At 32.4% G+C, this 20909-nt stretch overlaps 3 protein-coding genes across 6 annotated transcripts; 1 reads left to right on the top strand and 2 right to left on the bottom strand.

Annotated features, from left to right (window-relative positions):
* Positions 1 to 583: 583 nt before the first annotated feature.
* LOC122401346 (laccase-like) lies at positions 584 to 7969 on the bottom strand. Of its 2 annotated transcripts, none has more exons than XM_043403428.1 (10): positions 7893 to 7969; positions 7541 to 7760; positions 7026 to 7310; positions 4303 to 4576; positions 3956 to 4157; positions 2805 to 2986; positions 2309 to 2501; positions 1998 to 2216; positions 1506 to 1745; positions 584 to 1000 (listed from the first exon to the last, which is right to left on the bottom strand). In XM_043403428.1, exons 1-10 carry the CDS (start codon positions 7942 to 7944, stop codon positions 849 to 851), a joined length of 2019 nt encoding a protein of 672 aa, XP_043259363.1. In that variant the 5' UTR covers positions 7945 to 7969; the 3' UTR covers positions 584 to 848. The 2 variants fall into 2 exon arrangements, with proteins under 2 accessions (XP_043259363.1, XP_043259364.1); XM_043403429.1 differs by having other exon boundaries at positions 7541 to 7757; positions 7893 to 7967.
* A 3668-nt stretch (positions 7970 to 11637) lies between these two features.
* Positions 11638 to 13954, bottom strand: LOC122401374 (transmembrane protein 39A). 2 transcript variants are annotated; one of them, XM_043403459.1, is made up of 7 exons: positions 13289 to 13954; positions 13076 to 13215; positions 12897 to 12995; positions 12663 to 12772; positions 12337 to 12589; positions 11994 to 12201; positions 11638 to 11905 (listed from the first exon to the last, which is right to left on the bottom strand). In XM_043403459.1, the coding sequence occupies exons 1-7, from the start codon at positions 13604 to 13606 to the stop codon at positions 11651 to 11653; spliced, it is 1383 nt and encodes a 460-aa protein (XP_043259394.1). In that variant the 5' UTR covers positions 13607 to 13954; the 3' UTR covers positions 11638 to 11650. The 2 variants fall into 2 exon arrangements, with proteins under 2 accessions (XP_043259394.1, XP_043259395.1); XM_043403460.1 differs by having other exon boundaries at positions 12663 to 12769.
* A 4139-nt stretch (positions 13955 to 18093) lies between these two features.
* LOC122401386 (zinc finger protein 37-like) lies at positions 18094 to 19856 on the top strand. Of its 2 annotated transcripts, none has more exons than XM_043403474.1 (3): positions 18094 to 18144; positions 18568 to 18792; positions 18942 to 19856. In XM_043403474.1, the coding sequence occupies exons 2-3, from the start codon at positions 18568 to 18570 to the stop codon at positions 19854 to 19856; spliced, it is 1140 nt and encodes a 379-aa protein (XP_043259409.1). In that variant the 5' UTR covers positions 18094 to 18144. The 2 variants fall into 2 exon arrangements, with proteins under 2 accessions (XP_043259409.1, XP_043259408.1); XM_043403473.1 differs by lacking the exon at positions 18094 to 18144 and adding an exon at positions 18178 to 18326.
* The last annotated feature ends 1053 nt before the right edge of the window (positions 19857 to 20909 follow it).

Raw genomic sequence — 20909 nt, 5'->3', positions numbered from 1 at the left:
CACATCATCCACAAGCTAAACGACGCAAGGGGCAAAGAGAATCATCCGTACGCTTCAATGTTTAGGTTCTTGGTTTTTTTAGGGACTTTGTTCGTGATCAACTTACCCCATAATAACCAGAAACCTAAGAAGTAGAGGGGATTACGATTCCCTTTGCCTCTCGTGTCGTTCAGTTCACAGGTAATTTGCCATCATATCGTATCTCAATAGTGCATGCGGTCTCCGTGTTCAATTACTGGTGTACTTAACGAAACTTATGAAGATTATAACCGGAAGTGAACTGACACTAACGATACAGTGATTTAAAAAGAATATAATAATTGGACATGAACAAATAAACCGAATCTCTTTCGTTTCGATATAAAAGTAAATTGGAATTCGACTTGAGCCAAGGAAGTACGCTTAAAAAATTGTTTAAATAGAAAAGTATGATGGTGGGCTAGGGGAAGATTTAAAAAGTTTGACGGAAGACAATAAAAGAGAATGAAATGTTTGTGGGAATGTGGAGTACATTGTTTGCTGGTGAGAAGTTGCAAGTAAAGTGGGTGCACTATTTACTTGAAAAACGAAATTAAATCAAAACCAACTTTATTCAATATAAAAACCTATCTAGGACGAAAAGATGACTGTATTTACAAAATCTTACAAGTATGACTTGTCGTATAGTGTATGGCTTTCATTTAACTAATACGTGCCATAACGATGTCGACTGTAATCTATGTAAATGGAATTTCAATAGCGATAAATCGATGATGTGATGAACGCAATTACCAAAAACACTTTGTATGTGAAAAACGTTCGTTTCTCATTGAGCGTAATTTAATTTTGTTGAATGATTCAAATTATTTTTAAACCGGTTGATGAATCGGCAGTTTGAAATTGCCACATTTTGGGAAATTCGGCGGCACTGGCGGCAGATCGCTTTGTTCTCCAACGTGTATAATTTGTTCCATACCGGCCATTTGATGGTAAATGAAGTGACAGTGGTAGAACCAATACCCTGCAAACGGAAAATAGTGATTAATCGTACGTAAAAGTAACGAATAGACGACTAATGTAAATAATACTATTTCGTGGAAGTCGTGAACTAACATTGACAATTACGATAATTGCAATAAAATAATATTATCGCGTCTATTATTAGTGTCTACGTTGACTCAAGCTCAATAAGTCTATTGGCGATTATTGTACATGTAAATATCGTCGTAAAAAATGTAATGTAACATTTGTCAAATGTACGATGTTTTGAAACTGTCGCCTTTGAATAAAATTTTATATTTTGGATAAATATAATTAAATTATAATTACTTGAATAAGCTTAAATTTTAAAACAAATGGTGAATTTTCTCCTTGGACGTTTCAAGATAACTTACATGTGAAAAATTAAAGAAATGCTGTGAATCTAAAATACACTATTAATAATTATATAAAATTTTCAAATAAGCAACGCACAATTATTAATTATTAATTCGAAACAAAAATGGATTAGAAAACGTATTACGTACCCGGATTTGTCGCGTGGAACCTGAATACGACGTATCCGTTATTTGGTACTGCAATGGTATCTTTGGCAGGCGGATCGATCAAATTCCTTCGTATCTGCTTATTTGCATCAAGTCTCTTCACGTAATCCGTAGTCAATACATTGGTGCCGTTGGTAATGGGACCAAGAGGCTGACCCATTGCAAGAACATTGAACGCATATCCGTGCAAATGGAAGGGATGCTCCAAATTCGACACATTAACTGTAATCATAACACAATACGGGATTTTACTGTTTGATCTCAAAACGAAACGTACGTTCGAAAAGTTTCAGAAAGTTCGATTCCAAAATGCAAATTTAACCGATTCATGAAACAAATTGAATTTTTAATTGAATTAAAAGACGGAGAGTATATCTATTTATTTGGAATTGATAATAAAAAATTCTTCCCTCCTAAATCCTATTCGAAACGTTCTGCTTGTTTTATACTTGAACGAGGCAGAGTATTACTTACAACTGTCGACCATGACGATTTCTACGACGGAGTTCAATGGGATACGTAGCATATGCGTGCACGAGCACGTGTTATTTCTACTGCATCTGGCTGGCAAATGACGAGAATCACAGAATTGATCAGGTGGCAGGTCCTGCAATTGCGAAATCGGCGGAGAAGGCGCTGGCGTATAAGATATTCCATCTACCAATGCCACACTAGGCACATAGGGTACAGGCACTGTTCAACAAGTCAGAATAAAAAAGTGTTTATCGACAGTTTCGTTTTGTTACCGGGGATACAATTTAGAAAGGTTGTTCAACAAAATATACCTTGGAAATTATTGTACGTATTGGGCCTGAATATGTCCTGCGGCGAATATCTAAGCAATCCTATCGGTAAATAAAATTGTAGGTCCGGTTTTCTTCTGATAGCATCATCGATTGGTTTGGCATTTTGCAAAGCGTTGATGCAAAGTTGAGTGGGATCCAAAAGATTGCAGCTGCTCTGTACTGCATTCAAAGTCTATCGACAAAAGATATTCCCTCGTATTAAAAATAAAACGACAGTCTTCGAAGAAATATATTTTTCAATATTTAAATCAACGATGTGTAATAAATGAGCTGCGGATCTTTGTGCAAAGTCATATTTTTTAATTGAATTAATGAAATGGGAGCTTTGCAGAGGGTTGTCTCAACCCCTAAATATAATAATTCGTATCTTGCTTTAACTATTTCTTATATTTTTGCATATTAATCTGTAGCTTTTTGAAAATTGAAATTTCCCATAAATGCATAAACATCCGCAGTCTAGTAATAAATTACTTACGACTCCGGTGAAAATTCTATTGTAAGATGGCGGCGGTATGAGTGGTTTCACAGAAATACCAGTGTATTTCAATATAGCTACCGATTGAATACTCGAATTTGTGCAATCGCCTAACGCACGAAGCTGTATCCAATAAGAACCGGGGGGTAGATTACTGTGTAACACAAAATCGTATCGTTCTCCTGCAAAAAAATAAAATGCATATTCTGAAAAGGAACCTTATTTCTTTTGTGCAATTCGAAAACTACATATACGCGGTGTTCCGCCATCTCTGAAAAAATTTTAATGGGAGATTCTAGAGGCCAAAATAAGACGAAAATCAAGAATACCAATCTATTGATTAGGCTTCGTTAAAAAGTTATAAAAACATTCCCAAACCACAAAGTATATTTTCGGTAAAGAATTTTTTTCTCAAAAATGAGTAGAATTTCGGGGATATGTGTATTCACCAAAAATGATTGTAATTAACCCCCACAACCAAAAATAATTTTTCCAGAACGATTTGAAATTTGTTAATTTTGTCGACAAATTTGTCCACCTATTCGAATTTTTTTCTCAAAAGTGCGTAGGATTTCAGGGATATGTGTATTCACCGAAAATGATTGTAATTGGTCTCCTCAACCGAAAATAATTTTTCCAGAATGATTTGAAACTTTTTGAAATTTCAGGGAAATGGGAATGTCAGGATCAGACATTGCAGTTTCAGTAAAGAATTTTTTTCTCAAAAGTGCGCAGGATTTCGAGGGTATGTGTATTGACCAAAAATAATTGTAATTGACCCCTGTAACCGAAAATAATTTTTTTAAAACGATTTGAAATTTTTTAATAACATTTTAACGAAGCCTCTATCACTAAATTGATATTCTTCATTTTCACCTTATTTTGGTTTCTAGAATCTCCTATTAAAATAGTGTAAACTAAATTCTCTCATAAAACACCCTGCATGTGAAATCAAATGACTTCCATAAGAAACAAAATGAATAAATTAAACACCAGAGATTAATATTAACCATCTATTAATTAGAAATTTTTGGTAAGAATTAAGAAAACTCGAAAGGTTGCAATGTTAAGTCCATAAAATAGTCCATATTGGAATAGAATTAATACGATTTAATGGATAACGTTGTTCAAACTATTTATTCGAGATGTACCTGGCAACGAAATGATGGAATTCACTATTTTGGGTTTGAAGTTCTCGCCATCTGACGCGATGGCAGTAAGAGCATGTCCTTCGATAGAAAATTCACCTGGGCAGGTACTACAGAAAGCGTTAACTAAACGGAACCGATAACGTTTACCGGGATCCACCGTGATAACAGATACATTATTGGATGTCACAGTGCCGTTAGCGTACTGCAAAATAAATTGTAATCGGAATTAATTAGAATTAATATCGTCTTTAGCAACTGTTCACAAAATAATGTAAATAATCAGATTCTAAAACATTGGAAACACACTAATTAGACTAATCGCAAGGTTAAAATAAAAATATTTTTACCTGAGATTGCCCCTTTCCATTGATTATTACTGCATCAGGAAGCTGACGAGTAACGCCAGTATTACGTCCAGGTGATCGTTCCGTTGCTTCTTCGTTCATCCAGTCGTTAATAACGATCACGTGATTTGCTAAATCGAAATCGTAAAGCCGCGAGTTGGGGTCATTTTCTTCCGGTTCCCGGAATATTAACGATCCGAAAACACCGTCCATCTTGTGCAACCCCGTATGAGCGTGCCAGAAATGAGTACCAGCATTATTTGCAAAATAATTATACCTGCGAGAAACATTACTCTTTACTTCAACGTTCTACCTGAATATCAATATTTCCACGATAATTACTTATATTTATTCCTTGCAAATATGAACATTCTACTACGAATAAACTAGTAATTAATGCATTTACAACCCAAATTCATTAGGTCCATTAATCAGTAGTTTATTTGCGAAAATTCAGTCGAGTAAATTTGTAACAATTTTTATTAGAAATTACGAATGGGTCATTTTAATTAGCTCTCCTTACAAATATGGACATTCTACTACAAATAAACTAGTAATTAATGGATTTACAACCCAAATTCATTAGGTCCATTAATCACTAGTTTAGTTGTAGTAGAATGTTCATATTTGTAAGGAGAACCGATCAAAATTTTCGTAATTGTTACAAATTTACTCGACTGAATTTTCGCAAATTTTCTATAAGAGAATGAATAAATATTTATTCCCATTGAGTTATACAGGGTGTAAACGATAACTTTGGCAAAAATCATAGGGTAATTAGAGGTCCCATAGGCAAATATTTTGAGCATGGGAACCCGTGTCCGGAAATGCACCAGTATAGAATTACGGCGATCTTTAATTTTGGTCTTTCGCGCCTGATGGGTAGGCAAACTTTTTTTAGTTTATTGTTTCTTGACCATGATTTCATTAAATGTTTACGTTGTTCATCGTAAAACTTTCAATGTTTGTCATCTTTGTCACCTACACGACTGACCCACCTCAAAAGAAACAGTTTCCAGTACGATGGGTTTTCTATCCATCAGGAGCTAAAGACCGAAGTTAAAGATCGCCGTAATTTTTTACTGGTGCGTTTCCGGACACGGGTTCCCATGCTTAAAATACTTGCCTATGGGGCCTCTACTTACCCTATGATTTTTGCCAAAGTTATCGTTTACACCCTGTATACAGGGTGTCCCAGCTAAAGTGTGACAGTCGCGATACTGCAATAACTATTGATGATACGGAAAGATTGTTTATATGAAAATTGCAGGATAAAATAGGATCTTTATTCTGGCGTAAACGGAAATTTTATTTATGTTATTAATTTCAAAGATACGATGATGAAGTTTCGTTTTTTAAATGGAACTATATATTTTTTTTTGGATCATGCGATAGTGTTTTTCAATACGAATTCATTAACCTGCAATTTATTTACCCGATTTTCATTAGTTTTCAAGATATAGCGCTTGGAAATTTACTGATTTTCGGCGAAGACGTCTCGGCTTGAGTGGCAAGTCATAAAAGCGGCCCTATTGTTGCGCTGTTTGACTCCGCCTGTTGAAACCGATAGCAAGGGTCTACGCTCGGAACGGCAGGCCCGAAGAGTCAGAAACATGAAAAGTATTGTCCATCACGATTTAAGTTTGTCGCATCGAGGATGGTGATGTCGCTAATAATTTGGATGATTGGAACATTTATTTAAATGTTTTAGCTGAATTTTATTATACAAAAAATTTATTCTACGTGTCTCCTGCCATTCGAAATACATGTTTCAATTCGTTTTACAAGTTTCTTTTCCACGTTTATTAGAATGTCCGTTGGAATATTTTCACACACAGCTTTAAGTCTGCAGTGCTTTGTAGCGGTGTTTTATAACTCTTGTTGTATGATGGAAAAACTTGGACCTTGCCAAACATAAATAATACATCTATTACATTTTACCGCTAATAGAAATTCCAACTTTCCCGAAAATACCTAATTAGACCCGCTGGTCTTTTATGAGTTTGCTGTTCCGCTGCAATATATTGAAATACACTGTTTAATACGTTTTATGAGTTCTCTTATGAATCAATTTTATATTCCTTATCCTTGCGAATTCACGAAATCGTGATGGACAATACTTTTCATGTTTCTGACTCTTCGGGCCTGCCGTTCCGAGCGTAGACCCTTGCTATCGGTTTCAACAGGCGGAGTCAAACAGCGCAACAATAGGGCCGCTTTTATGACTTGCCACTCAAGCCGAGACGTCTTCGCAGAAAATCAGTAAATTTCCAAGCGTTATATCTTGAAAACTAATGAAAATCGGGTAAATAAATTGCAGGTTAATGAATTCGTATTGAAAAACACTATCGCATGATCCAAAAAAAAATATATAGTTCCATTTAAAAAACGAAACTTCATCATCGTATCTTTGAAATTAATAACATAAATAAAATTTCCGTTTACGCCAGAATAAAGATCCTATTTTATCCTGCAATTTTCATATAAACAATCTTTCCGTATCATCAATAGTTATTGCAGTATCGCGACTGTCACACTTTAGCTGGGACACCCTGTATCTATCCTTTTAATTTCTTTGGTACAAATAGATACACTATGACTGTCGATGGTTCTACTGTTGACTCTGAGGAACGTTTGTTGTTTCCACCCTTCGCTGAATATTCCCAATTTATTTAACGAATAATACGATAAAGCACATTAATTATCCGGTGTATAATATTCGTTACCTGAAAGTAGTTCCAGGTGGGATTGGACACTGGCTCACGAAAGGCACACCGTCGTTGTATTGAGTGCCCCGTTGAAAAACACCGTGCCAATGGATCGTTAATGCAGCGGATTGTATATTATTCGTAACATCGATCACGATTTGATCACCGAGGCAGGCTTGTATGCTCGGCCCTGGGATCATTCTGTTCACGGACAAACCCATTCGCTCCACTCCATTAGCGATTATGCACTGACAATCGGCGCACATTGTATTGGTAAAGTTTGGATTGCAGTATTGGCACGCTCTGGAAAAGATTGAGTCGTCCATCTTAATTAACGTGCGTGCGTTGAAATAATAAACTAAATAAAACTGAATCTTTTCGCTTCTTTACTCTGAACAGTCACCGAGACGCTTGCGAAGGAACAATCTTCATAAGGTATAACTTCGTAAACGACAGATGAGACTTCAAAGAATTAAAGATTACGTTTCGACGATGAAAATTTATTAAAGCTAGAATTTCTCGAGAATACTTACTGGCCATTGACAGGATAACGTTCAACGACGAAACGGTAATAACAAGTTTTTCGGGGCTCTCCTTTGCGACATGTACGAGCACATTCGAGAGCATCCGACAGAGATCGATCCTTGAGAATCTCATCGTTTAAACAATTTGTCTTGTTTATTCTTGGAATACCGCTGATCCCGGGTACATAGCCAGCTACTACATGCGATCCAAGTACCACTTCAACATCTACTGTAAAAAATTAAATAACAGACAATTAAAATTTATTATAATTTACTATATATTCATTTTACTGTCTACGGCTTATAAAAAAAACACTCGATTAAAGTAGATAAGAAGCAATTAAAAGGAAATTGTTCACACCAGAAAGGATAAGCGTAGAGCAGAAAACAATCGACAGTAGGAAACTCATCATGATAATACCACTAAGAATCCACGTCATATCTGAAAATTTCTTCTTATATATTAAAGGCAAACAATAACAATTATTTGAATAGCTTCGACGCACGCGCAGTACTCTAACACTGACAGAATGCCTTTCTTTTAATTATAATATATGGCATTGAAAGTAAACAGATATGTATCATTTAGAATTCACATTATTCATGTCAGAAATATAAAACAAATGGAACTCAATTAAATAAATGGATACATTCCAGTTACATTAAATGTTATAAAATAAAGGGAAACATTTCTTATTGACACGGTACAACGACCATATTCGTTAAATAAAAGTATCACACATCAATAGCTTAAAGCTGATTCATTTAACCTTCGAATATTCCTTTTGTCTACTAATTGTAACATTTATTCGCTTAACTGAATTAGAAATTACATATTAACGCATAAAATGCTATTACTGCTAGCGTGAGGATTGGAACGAAAAGCATTAATTTTATTTGAATGATACAAATGTTTATTTGAAATATTTCGTTTGTATGTAAAGTGCAAAACGAATAAGGGAAACAGTGTTTGAAAATATTTTTTTCGAATTTGCCAAGTTGTGAGAACAGACTGGCCGTTAATTTAAAAATGAAAATTAATGTTTGAATATTTTGCGAAATCGTCGAGTCATTTGGACAACGCGAGTTTCGCAATCAATGCAATGTAAGTAGAGAAGCGCCTCTCTCATTAACGTAGCAGTATCATCGTGCTTAATAAATGTGTCATCACTTGCGCCAGACTAGAATTTATGTTCTATTTTTCTTGTCAACTTTTCCTTCTGCAAATGTATACTAACACTCGTTAAAGTTAACGGGAGGTCAGGGGAAAATGAATTAATCGATGGCACGTGTCCCGTAACCTCACAATACACATGTATGTAAAACAACAAAATCCACTGTTCTACTAAGAGCCATAATTGGCCATTATTTAACTTCGCCTGAATCTTGATCTAGATGATTATCCAGATAAAATTCTTTCATTCTGCGCTAAATCGATCACTTTCTTCCTGATATGGATTTCATTAAAATTAAAATATATTGTCCATATAATAACAGTAGAGTTTAAATCATTTTGTAATTCTCAAAATTATTTCAAAAATACAGACCCAAATGGATAGCAGATTCAAATGATTACTTTTTTAAGAAGATTCTACTGTATTCTATTGTAAAACCGAGTACTTTTACTCTTTTGATCATTTTTTAGGAATTCGTAACACGTATTTATTAATATTTCTAAAATCTATAGAAATTTTGTTTGTATTCCTTTAAAAAGAGCAATAAGCACGGGAATCTGTAGTTTTGAAACAATTTCGAAGATAATAAAACGATGACAAACTCCACTATTGTCACGCGGATCATAACATAGTTTAATTTGTACAAAATCCATAACATCAGAATAAAATAATTTTAGCTCTTAACTATCTAGATACATATTTATACGAAGTTATTAAATAATTCCCAACTATGGCTCTCGCAAGTTGTAGTGAACACCTGTGTCCATCGCGAGGTCACGAAACACTCGCCGCCATTTTACATCTATCGCGTGACCTTGCGACATCTTCAAAATTCACCACTGTATACACGTTCATCGCCATACTTTTTAATACAAAATAATACAAAATGATAAAGGACTTTTTTTATTTCTCATCTCAAGGACTACAACGCAACGGCGTAACTAGAATCAATGCAACTCGTAGCGATATTCGTCTCCCCCTAGATCACAATACACGCAAAACGTTTTCAAACAAAAAGACAGAACAGAAAAATTTTATATACTATGTTAATTTTTTAAGGAAAAAAATTCGCAATTTTCACAAAGTGGTCTTGCTTTTTATCAATGAATCTCACGAATTGATCTAAAATGGAGATCTATAATTTAAAATACATAATATACAGACACGAAGATGTGAACTTTGAAGATGCCTAGTAATGCATCGCCTTTAAATTCCATAATGTGCTGAAGAAACTGGTGAAAGAAAATATTTTTTAAAAACTCACGTAGATTTAACCCAAGAGTTAAATCTTGATGATCTACCTAATAGCTTTTGAAACGGTCTACTTGAAATGGAGAAGACAGCAAAGGTTCAATAGGTGGTTCCTCAACGCAAGATTTACTCCAACTAGGTACCAAAGTTTTACCTCGTACTTTAAATGATCTCCACTTTACCCCCACCTATTTTTTCCCCTTTGTCCCTTCTCCGAAAAAAGTTATACTTCCAACAACAGAAATACATTGAACTCGCTCTCCAGGAATTTATTGATTCTTGAGATCAAGACATCCGCACGCGTGAAACAAATACACACGTGTGTTGATCATAATGGTGGTTATTTGAAGTAAAAATATTAAATTTCAACCGAGTTAGGCTCATGGACGGTTCAAACCCGTCAGAGATTGTCAGGATGACCAAATACCTTCATGGATGATTCTCAGAACGACCAAATGTTTTTTATGAAATTAGTAGGACTTTTATAACTTTATAACTAATTTATACATACAAAAATTATATTACATCAATCTTTTATGGTATCTTTGAAAACAATGCAAGCAAAGCTGGAGCATTTCTAAACAGAACAATTTTTTACAATTTTTCTAGCTGTTTCATAGTATTGAATCTCCCCACTTTTGTTTATAAAAATATGTTATATAATAATGTGTATTGTAATAATATCCAGTCTGTATTTGATTCAGAAATATTGTCGAGATCATTTAAACTTGTAATAAATGGTCCTTTTGAACTTATACAGAGTGCCTCGGTAATCGTGGTACAAGAAAAAAAGGAGCGATTCTAAATGAAAAAATTAATCGAAAAAATGTGAAAGAAACTTTTTTCACATGATAATTGAATTTGAAAATTTGTCAGATGAACGTGAGATTGAACACGATTTGTCTGACACGTTTGTCCATTACTCACTGTTTTTACTTATACTGATACCGAGATCGTATTTTATTGCATGTGGAAACCATGCGTTTTCAAAGTCAATTTTCTCGAAAACAATGCCTTGAGAAATCTAGAGCCATTGAGCCACAATTCTGTCGCTTGATATTTTTATTACCAGTCTATCAGACTTAATCTAATCTAACAGTATTCCGCATTGAATTTCCTGCCATTTTACTATAACAGTTTATTATAAATATTTGCGATCGTAAAAAATATTAAAGTTACACGCATTATTAGTAACAATGAAACTCTTGTTCTTTTATTAAACATACATATATCACGATACAATGTTAAAGTTATTTTTCCAACCCACGGTTATCTGAATTGCGAGTTGTGCTCTTGCAAATGTTAAATATTTAAAAAATTATCTCTCTTTTCCTCGTTCTCTACGGGGGGTTTAAAAAAAAAAGAAGATTCGAAATTTGCAGAGTAGATAAGACTCGCCAAATGGGGAAATAAATTTTTAATAAACACGGAAATTATATTATAATTCCGGAAATATTAATATTTCCACTCATTTTCTTCGACGTAATAAGTACTATCTGTTCTGGAAATCCTGAACCCTCCTTTTTACCACCCTTATAGGCCTGCTAACCATTGATTTCCATTATTCATTTATGACCTAAGCGGAACCCGGAAATATCGAATTGTACCTTCATAAAAGACATAGGTGGTAATACAATGGAAAGAGTAAAGAGTAAATATAATATCACATAAATTGGCTTTTTTTTTTATTTATTTATTGAATGGTAGAATACGAACATATTTGAGATTTTTCTTGTATTATTTGCTCCGCGTGATACACTTTTGAACAAATGAGATAATCTCGAATTATTTTAAATAAAGTATAATAATTAATTAGAAGGAGTAATGTTATTGATAACACTTGATACCAATCAGTAGTACGTAGTAAAATGAACAACTGAACGCCCACGAGAAGTAGCTGCAAGCCCAGTAACGAACAAAGCAGCATGGTGGGATTACTGAATAAAGCCTGGAGAAAATATAGAAAAAAAATATATGTATACTAAAGTACAATCATATAATTCATAATAAAATAAGTTAATATTGTTTGAATGTACATAGAATCTGTAGTGATTTGAATTTCCTGGTTCTGCCACTGTACATAAACCTTCCGAACGGTAAATTTCCTTATTGTGTCTCACTATCGAGCCATGGGGCCACAAAACTGAATCATTCCATGTTTGAGCATAGGTATGATTATTGCGATTTTCAATCTTAACCCAACGGCCTAGATGTAATGCTGCTCTATGTAAGACATCGCAGTACCTAAATAAGTAGGGTATTCATCAGATGTCTGGAAATGAATTTTTGAATACAACATTCACATTTCAAAACAACAAAATAATAATATAATTTAATAAATATAACAGATATACGTGAACTAGTACATATATCATGTACCTAACTGGATAAGCCTGAGAAAAGTGCGCACTTATCCTTCCAAGCCAAAACATAATGACATGTTGTACAACCCACGAAACATTAAAATGTAAATGTTGTGGCACAAATATAATCGGTGCGATACCACATACGTAAGCACTACTAGAAGATGCAAATAAAGCTCGTTTCAGACGACGATTGAAGTCGGATCTCAAGGTAGAAACTTCTGCTCTGATTGCTGACGCATTTAATGAGCAATTATGTAGTGGCTTATCTATATAAAAAGTAAATAACACAACTTAAAGATATGATAATAAATATTGCTACTAAAAATATAGATTACATACCCAAAAGAAATTTTGTTTTCTTTACATCTTTATTACATAAAGGTACTGTTGATATATCGAAGAAAGGTGCTGCGCTCACACCAAACATTACAAAATACACGGATAAACTTCTGAAACAAAGTACATAGAATTAACAACATTGCTACGGTTACTTCTACAAAAATGACATTTATAACTATAATGATACATTGCATTAAAATCTGATAATAAACAGTACGACAAAAATATACAAACGGATAGCATAAATAGAAAATCTTCATAGAATTATGTCTTTCAGCCATGTGGTAGAGACACCAGCACAATACACTCATCACAACAATTAACAGAATTATCCTGAAAAATAATAAATAGATTTAAAATTACGTGTACATAGTTTACAATGCACAAACTTCATAATTTACAAATATATAAACCTCATAACTTTTTGAGCAGCAGACAACCAACGTACTGGAGATGAAATATCAATTAACCGACATAGTAGAGAATAAATAAATTGCCGTGCAACCATAGTTACAATGAATACAAGCAAGTATGGATCTACTAAGTAAAAATTCTGAAAGTAGAAAGATTATAATACAATCATATAATATTTATTAACTAAATATAGATTAATTCGAACAACATACCATACTATAATTGTTATAAGAATGAGGTAACCACCACACAGTTCTATATAAATTAAGCATTTGAAGAGAAGCTGCAATAATCGATGCAACCAAAGATAAAGCTTCAAATGTTAGATGACCATCTATAGGTACAACTGGTATAGGTACGTGTTTTGGTACCAATGTTTTTGGTTCACAGAATTCCTCTGACTTTTTGTCATCCACAGCTACTCTTTCTCCACTATTGCTTCTTGTAGCAACGTTTGTCGTTGCAGAAAAGCTAGTCTGTGACTTTGTCTGACCATTACGACTGGCAGCATTACGTCGTCCACCAGGCATAGTGTATAAGCTTACATTTCAGTTATTCTTCTCCAAATAATTAAGTTTCACTATTGCTCTTATATATTCTTAATTCGGTGCGTTACTTTTTCAAATGAACAACAAATGAGTTTAACGAAAATACGATATTAACGAATTTCCACCAAAGCTCTGACTTTTATTAAACTTCTAATACTTAAAAATCGTAATAATTGGAAGAAAATAATTGTCTTTTTAAAGTGCATGTACTTTAAAATGCTTGCATTTAACACCACTTTCAAGCATTTACAAAATACATAAAGAATTCTAATATAAAAAATAATTATGTCAAAATTGACATAACCAATTCTTTCCTGTCGTACGAAAACATTAAATTTATTGTCAACAAGTATATTGCTTCATACACCAATTAAATACATAGATAGATCTGTCTATGAAAATTTAAAATTAAGTACTCACGCGAGTACCAACACTTTCCGAATCGCACCAATAGAGGGCTACAAATAACAATCTGTTTTTAGGAGTTATGGATTCAATTATGATTTGTTTATGTATAGAGTAATTTAAATATTTATTGTTTTCGTGCAATAGTATATATCAATTTTAACATTATCGAATGCTTCAGAAAATCATGAGCCTAAAAAACAGTATAATGCAGGGGAAAATAATCTGCAGAATATCCTTCAGTACAGCCTATTCTAGTATTAGCCATACTGAACCTACATTTAGCAACAGTGAACAAATTCTTAAAAGTATAAATCTCTATACGTTTACAAAAAAATCCGGTTTCAATGTAAACATGACACACATGTGGATCAGGAGACGTATAAATAGGGGGTATGCTGACCAAAATATGAATTAGGGGATTTTAAGCGCGTTAATGCTAATGCGTTTGAATTAAAATGATCATTGGAAATATCCAACCCATTGTCTTCATTTGTCGTAAATAAATGACATTTACTTATTATCGTATAACAGTTTAACAAAATGATGAATTATTAAAGGGAACGTATAGAAGAAAAACATGCAAAACTGGCATGAAACAAATAATATGTATTTTTTAATGTTTTTCGCTTATAATCTAATTTTACGATATATTTTATTAAAACTATTAATGCATAAATATAGTTTGTTGGAACGATTCTCACAGAATATTGTTAACTATTTTGTCGTAGCTCTAGCAAACCCAATGCCCAAAAAAAATTTTGGTGATAGCAAAATGTGCAATGTGGAATATCCCAAACATGAAGCTCAATCAATCACACCTCAATTATAGTATATCTATTACCTATACTTTTTTTTAAAGAACACACACCGCAAAATCTCGTGAAAAATTTGTTCTATCTTTACATATGTTTCTTAATATAGTATAACTTTATCTTAAAAAATTTTGTCATGCTATTATAAATAACGAAAATATTTAGGCGATCTTATTTAAATACCCCAGCTTGTATAGTAAATCTTAGTCCAGAAAACCGGAATATCCAAAAAATCGTGTGACCTCCGGCCCCAATCCAGATAAATGTTCCGGTACTGTGTAACTTTGCAATACCTTCTGTACATTCAGAGATGCCAGAAAAGCACCGCCGGGTGCACACGCACACATGCCAGATACGCGTACGTGAGCTCGTGGAGTTTCGGAAAGTCGACAAAGGCAAACTGACGCATGCTCTCTTTCTCGATTCTCCGAAGCTGCCCGAAGTAATTTCGGATCGCCTCGTGGGAGTCGAGAGAGAAAGGCTCACATTTGCCTTCTCGCTCTAAACAACTGAAATCCGACCTCCCGTCAACGGCATACGATTTGGATTCTCGAGCCGAGATTCTCGACTGCCCAGGCATTTTTACTTTCCGACCTATGTAGGCGCACATAAGCAAAGTACCCATAATGAAAAAAAAATTTTGTAAAATTTATTTTACGGAAATACACGTTTTAGGACCTCCTGATCATATTTTAATTATTGAAAAAAAAGAAATTTTTTTTTATTCCCATGTATGAGCACACATATGTATATTATTAATACGATTTTTGAAAATCAAAATACTTTAAGATTGAAAATTAATAAATTAAAATGAGATTCCACTCTTTACCAGTATTGTGCACGCTGTGGTATTTTTCAATAAGAAGAGTTCTTACTTTTATAACATAAACAAAACAGTAGAATTAATAATTGCAGAAATTAATTAATAATGATTTTCCTCGATTGTTTTGAAATAACCGTATCAATTGGTTATGACGAACTAAATAGAACTAACTAGAAACAAAGGAAAAGTGATCCCGTTTGCCAGTTTAATACAAAGTATGGGTTGTATCTTAAATTTTAAAAGCACATAGTCGAATATTTTTAAAGGTACAAAACATAGCGTTTCATTGTAGAACAGTAACATAAGTTAGCACGTAATGTCATAAAACTGTTTTTCCCAGCTATATCCCTTTTTACCTGAAGTATAAGGTAAAAAGTACGAGCTACAAGGTACGACCATCCGAAAATCGTTCACATTTTATCAATGTAAATGAAGCGGCCTTTCCATCAGAGTTAAATACAAAATTTTGTAATTTCTGTGAAAACAAAACTCAGTAAATGTACTTACGTGGTGCTTGAAATTTTTATGTTTTGACTGTTTTTGTGAAAAGTACCATCCAGATTCATGTACTTCGTACATTGAAAATAACATATGTTAAATGTAATCGGTTAAATTTAACTTTAAAAAAAATATTCGAAGGTCAGACAAAAATATAATGTCATATTTAGTGTACGATTAAAGTATGATTGAAAAAATAAAAAAAAAAAGTTCAAACAGGGTTCGAACCAGCAGAGCAGAAGAAGTTCGGAACTTGCAGGCAAAGACCTCATCACTCACGCCACGCTGATTAGTAGTGAACATAGTTCTATTTCTGAAAATAAGTATCTGTAATAACTTTAATAATATCTCAAAGTAAAACCTAACCCAAAACCTGGTACCATTCCAACTTTTCCTTGTTAGAAACGAGTTTTCAATTTGTCTTAGCGAAAATCGCAATCACATTTTGCACATTATTCTAAAACATTTGTGGTATTCGTTTTCAATGCGATTTAAGTAAGCATGTAATGTATAAGATTTCATTTAATGTTTTCTTTTCTAGAGAAGATAGAGAAAAAGTTTATATAATTTTTTTTATATAAAATTTAATTCGTCCTAAGATTTATATGAAACATTTAAAAGATTTTTTATACATTATGCCTATATATCGGAACAACTATGAAACAAGAGGTATAATCTGTAAGGAGTGTATGTGTGTGGCTAGGAGAACCGTTATCGTTTGCGTCGATAGGAGTGTTTAGTCTAACAATAAGCTAGAGTAGGTATCGAGTGAGGTGTTTAGGTTTAAGCTGAAATACGTTTTAGAGACTGCGTCTCGAACGTGCGTTTTGTTTAGATCATTATTATAAGATAGGAATAAGGAAAGGTCAACTTTGACTGCAGGAACGTCACTCTGTATCGAACGTTAGTCGAGAGCAATCACAGTTTTACGTTTATGATCTTTTACGTTTACGTTTTATGTCTTTCTTTTATGTTCTTTATGTTAAATAGTTAGTAAATATTAAATAATATAATTACATCGTTACGTTTAGTGTTCACGTATTTGAATCCGTCCACACGCCTTTGAAATGAGAACATAAAACTTAAATGTAAAGTTTCATTTAAATTCATTCAGCTATTTATATTCAATCGTATTAATAATATACATATGTGTGCTCATACATGGGAATAAAAAAAATTTCTTTTTTTTCAATAATTAAAATATGATCAGGAGGTCTTAAAAGCGTGTATTTCCGTAAAATAAATTTTACAAAATTTTTTTTTCATTATGGGTACTTTGCTTATGTGCGCCTACATAGGTCGGAAAGTAAAAATGCCTGGGCAGTCGAGAATCTCGGCTCGAGAATCCAAATCGTATGCCGTTGACGGGAGGTCGGATTTCAGTTGTTTAGAGCGAGAAGGCAAATGTGAGCCTTTCTCTCTCGACTCCCACGAGGCGATCCGAAATTACTTCGGGCAGCTTCGGAGAATCGAGAAAGAGGGCATGCGTCAGTTTGCCTTTGTCGACTTTCCGAAACTCCACGAGCTCACGTACGCGTATCTGGCATGTGTGCGTGTGCACCCGGCGGTGCTTTTCTGGCATCTCTGTGTACATTACACATGTACATACTGATCGAATCATTTTTGACTCGCTATAATATCATAAACGAATTGTTTATAGTAATACTTTTATAAAATGTGGAATGTTAACGTTACTAATTAGAAAATTTTGGTCTTGTCCAAAAAATTTCATCAAAATAGTTTTTTTTTTATATTAATAGTTTTTAGAATATAAATTATGTTTTAAACATGTACAATTCTGCAACATATTCTCTTGTAGGACTGTGTCCAATAGCAATAAACATTTGATTCTAGAATGGGAATCGACCATTGTTAGTCTTCATAGATGGCATTGTTGACTATATAAAAAATTTATGTCGTTTACGGAACAAAGAGATCGAATGTCCTGATACACAGAAGCAACCCTCCCGTTACCTAATGTATCCGATAATATTTTAAGAAATGTAAATAATCATTAATACACACATACGCATAATGAATAATCGTAGTGAAGTGATAATATGTGTCTGTCATGTTGTTTATTTCAACATTTGATTAAATAATGAAGAATTGCAAATTAGTTGCATAGTGATTGATAGCTCTAGAATATATTAATAAAAATGTAGGTGCTTTTGCATAGACTTTGTCTATCCAGTATTTTAATTCTCGAACAAATTTTTCATAATAATTTCAACCGTTTATGTTTTCTAATAAAAATTGTCCTTTTTCTTTGAAATGCAATTTTGACAACTTTACTTTCGTTAATTAATAAATTATAACTTAATTAGTCCTGTTATAATTAATATAGAATTGTATAAAAATTATTGACTAATTGCTATTGTTTCCTTAATGTATATTTGTAGATGTTTAGTCCTATACAGATAAAACATGAATGTATGGGAGTAGAAGATGTTAACTGTGGTAATAGAATTAATACTTCTGATAATACTAAGTATCCAATATTCATTAATGAAGATGTTGACTATAAATATAATCAATTGCCACAATTTTGGGGTCATACACAGTTATCAAATGAGATACGACCAAAGAATGAAGTTCACAATCAACAATGTTTATTCCAAATGGAAGTGGGTTTTATAATTTAAATAAATATAATTTGTATGCAATTTTACTTAAAAATTTTTAATGTTGTATTAGTTATTTCTGGTACTTTATTAAACAAATTATCATAGCACAATGTTTGTTAAAAAGCTAATTACATGTACAATTATTTTAGGAAAATGGTTCTTTAGCATACATGAAAGGTTGTATACAAAATGGTATGTTATTCCAAGTTAATCAAGAGGGAGGTACGGATCACAACCAACTAAATCAACAATGTCATATAAACACTACCCAAAAAACCGAACAGTCACAACTTTCTCAAGACATACAGCAATCAAAACTTGTAAATCAAATACTGACAGCTTCAGAGCCAGCATCTTCAATAAAGTCAAACCGTCCTGGAAGACCACCTAAAAGTTCTTCCAAAACAAATGTAGGAAAAAAATTTAAATGCCAATGTGAGATATGCTTCAAAGAGTTTGGACATAAAAGTAATTTATTTATACATATGAGGACTCATAATGGAGAACGGCCTTACAAATGTAATCAATGCGATAAGTGTTTTACGCATAGTGGAAATTTAGCTATTCATATGAGAACACATTCTGGTGAACGACCTTACGGGTGCCAAATATGTGGAAAAATGTTTAGTCACAGTGGAAATTTATCAACACACTTACGGACTCATTCAGGCATAAAACCTTATAAATGTAGTATATGTGGTAAGGAATTCAGGCACAGTGGAAATTTATCGATACATAAAAGGATACATTCCGGAATTAAACCGTTTCAATGTAAAGTTTGTGGAAAGGATTTTTATCATAGTGGAAATTTAACAACTCACATGAAAAAACATAATGTAAATATTAACACTAGCGTTAATCTATGTGAAAATAATGAAAGGCATGCAATGTGTGCTGCAGTGAATCTTAATGATACTGCATCTTTAAATTCATTTAATAATTTACCATTGAGTCCAACTAATGATATGAAAGTGATGCCTAATACAAACAATATTGTTCCTATAAAAAATGAAAGAAATAATGAAGGATTAACAAGTGCAGTTGGAATATTGACATCAACATAAATGTATATACGTAATTTAATACTTCAATAGTGATTCTGCTTATAAAATTTACTTCAAATTTCATCAACAATCAAATAAAGGACTATAAATGTATAAACATATATTTTTGGAATTATGTATAAGTTTTACATTGGATAACAATAAAATCTTCATACATGATATGTATGCAAAACACAATCTGTAATATGTGCAATTTCATGTAAATTAAGCTATTGTAAATTTATTGTTATACTACAAGGTATCATTATTGATAAATAGAAATAATTTTCTATTTAAATTTCTTGCTCTGCTTACTATTTGTAATGCTCATCTTAATAAAGTGTTTTACTAATATTTTTTATTTTGTTGTAAATAATTTAACGTGATAAATAAATACATTTCATGTATAAAATATTTTAAGAAAAGTTTTTTTAATGTATAATATTGTTAAAGGTTTGTTTTTAAGATACTTTCGAAATATAAATTAATTTATATAAATAAAATTTGATGTGATACATTTGAATAAATCAATTTGAAAACTATTAAATATTACTGCAAGTATAGGATACTATCTATTTGAATTTAATACCTAATAATCAATAAGATTTCTAAAATTTGAAGCAGTAATTAATTATTAATTAGTAATTAGTTAATTTAAGTTTCTTTTTAAACAAAGTTCTTCATTTCTGTTTTAAAATATTTCAAAATTTTAGCTTAATTGAAATTATTTTTTTGATATAATAATTATTAATATTATATCTATAATTCATAAAATACTTCGATATGATCACATGTATACATGATTAAAGTAATTTTCTATTAAACTTGAGTGTAAATAGAGGACAAATTAAAAGTATATTTGAAGATTTATCAATATATTTGTATAATTTTGTTATATTTTCGAATGTTGATGCATTATAAATGCATGTTACCAGATATTTATTATTAACATTATTTACGCCTAAACTGTGGATAAAATTAACTATGATAAAACACTGATTTAGTAAAATATTTATTTACCATAAAATATATGTATAACAATTACATTATATATATATATATTTTTTAAGTTAC

This window comes from Colletes gigas, unplaced genomic scaffold (genome assembly GCF_013123115.1).
Source record: "Colletes gigas isolate AHSC1104 unplaced genomic scaffold, ASM1312311v1 Colletes_gigas_Sc00024, whole genome shotgun sequence".
Lineage (NCBI taxonomy): Eukaryota > Metazoa > Arthropoda > Insecta > Hymenoptera > Colletidae > Colletes > Colletes gigas.
Note: the sequence above shows the minus strand (reverse complement) of the source record. Positions and strands in the feature narration are given on the sequence as shown.

What these genes read in the sequence shown, in the direction of transcription:
- LOC122401346 (XM_043403428.1), bottom strand. Translation starts at nt 7,944, where the DNA reads ATGATGAGTTTCCTACTGTCGATTGTTTTCTGCTCTACGCTTATCCTT. An exon ending in CTCTACGCTTATCCTTTCTG is followed by an intron (nt 7,761 to 7,892) that starts GTGTGAACAATT and finishes AATTTTTTACAG; the next exon opens with TAGATGTTGAAGTGGTACTT. An exon ending in TTCCATCATTTCGTTGCCAG is followed by an intron (nt 2,987 to 3,955) that starts GTACATCTCGAA and finishes ATTTTTTTGCAG; the next exon opens with GAGAACGATACGATTTTGTG.
- LOC122401374 (XM_043403459.1), bottom strand. Translation starts at nt 13,606, where the DNA reads ATGCCTGGTGGACGACGTAATGCTGCCAGTCGTAATGGTCAGACAAAG. An exon ending in GCTGCTCAAAAAGTTATGAG is followed by an intron (nt 12,996 to 13,075) that starts GTTTATATATTT and finishes ATTATTTTTCAG; the next exon opens with GATAATTCTGTTAATTGTTG. An exon ending in GAAAACAAAATTTCTTTTGG is followed by an intron (nt 12,590 to 12,662) that starts GTATGTAATCTA and finishes CTTTTTATATAG; the next exon opens with ATAAGCCACTACATAATTGC.
- LOC122401386 (XM_043403474.1), top strand. Translation starts at nt 18,568, where the DNA reads ATGTTTAGTCCTATACAGATAAAACATGAATGTATGGGAGTAGAAGAT. An exon ending in AATGTTTATTCCAAATGGAA is followed by an intron (nt 18,793 to 18,941) that starts GTGGGTTTTATA and finishes CAATTATTTTAG; the next exon opens with GAAAATGGTTCTTTAGCATA.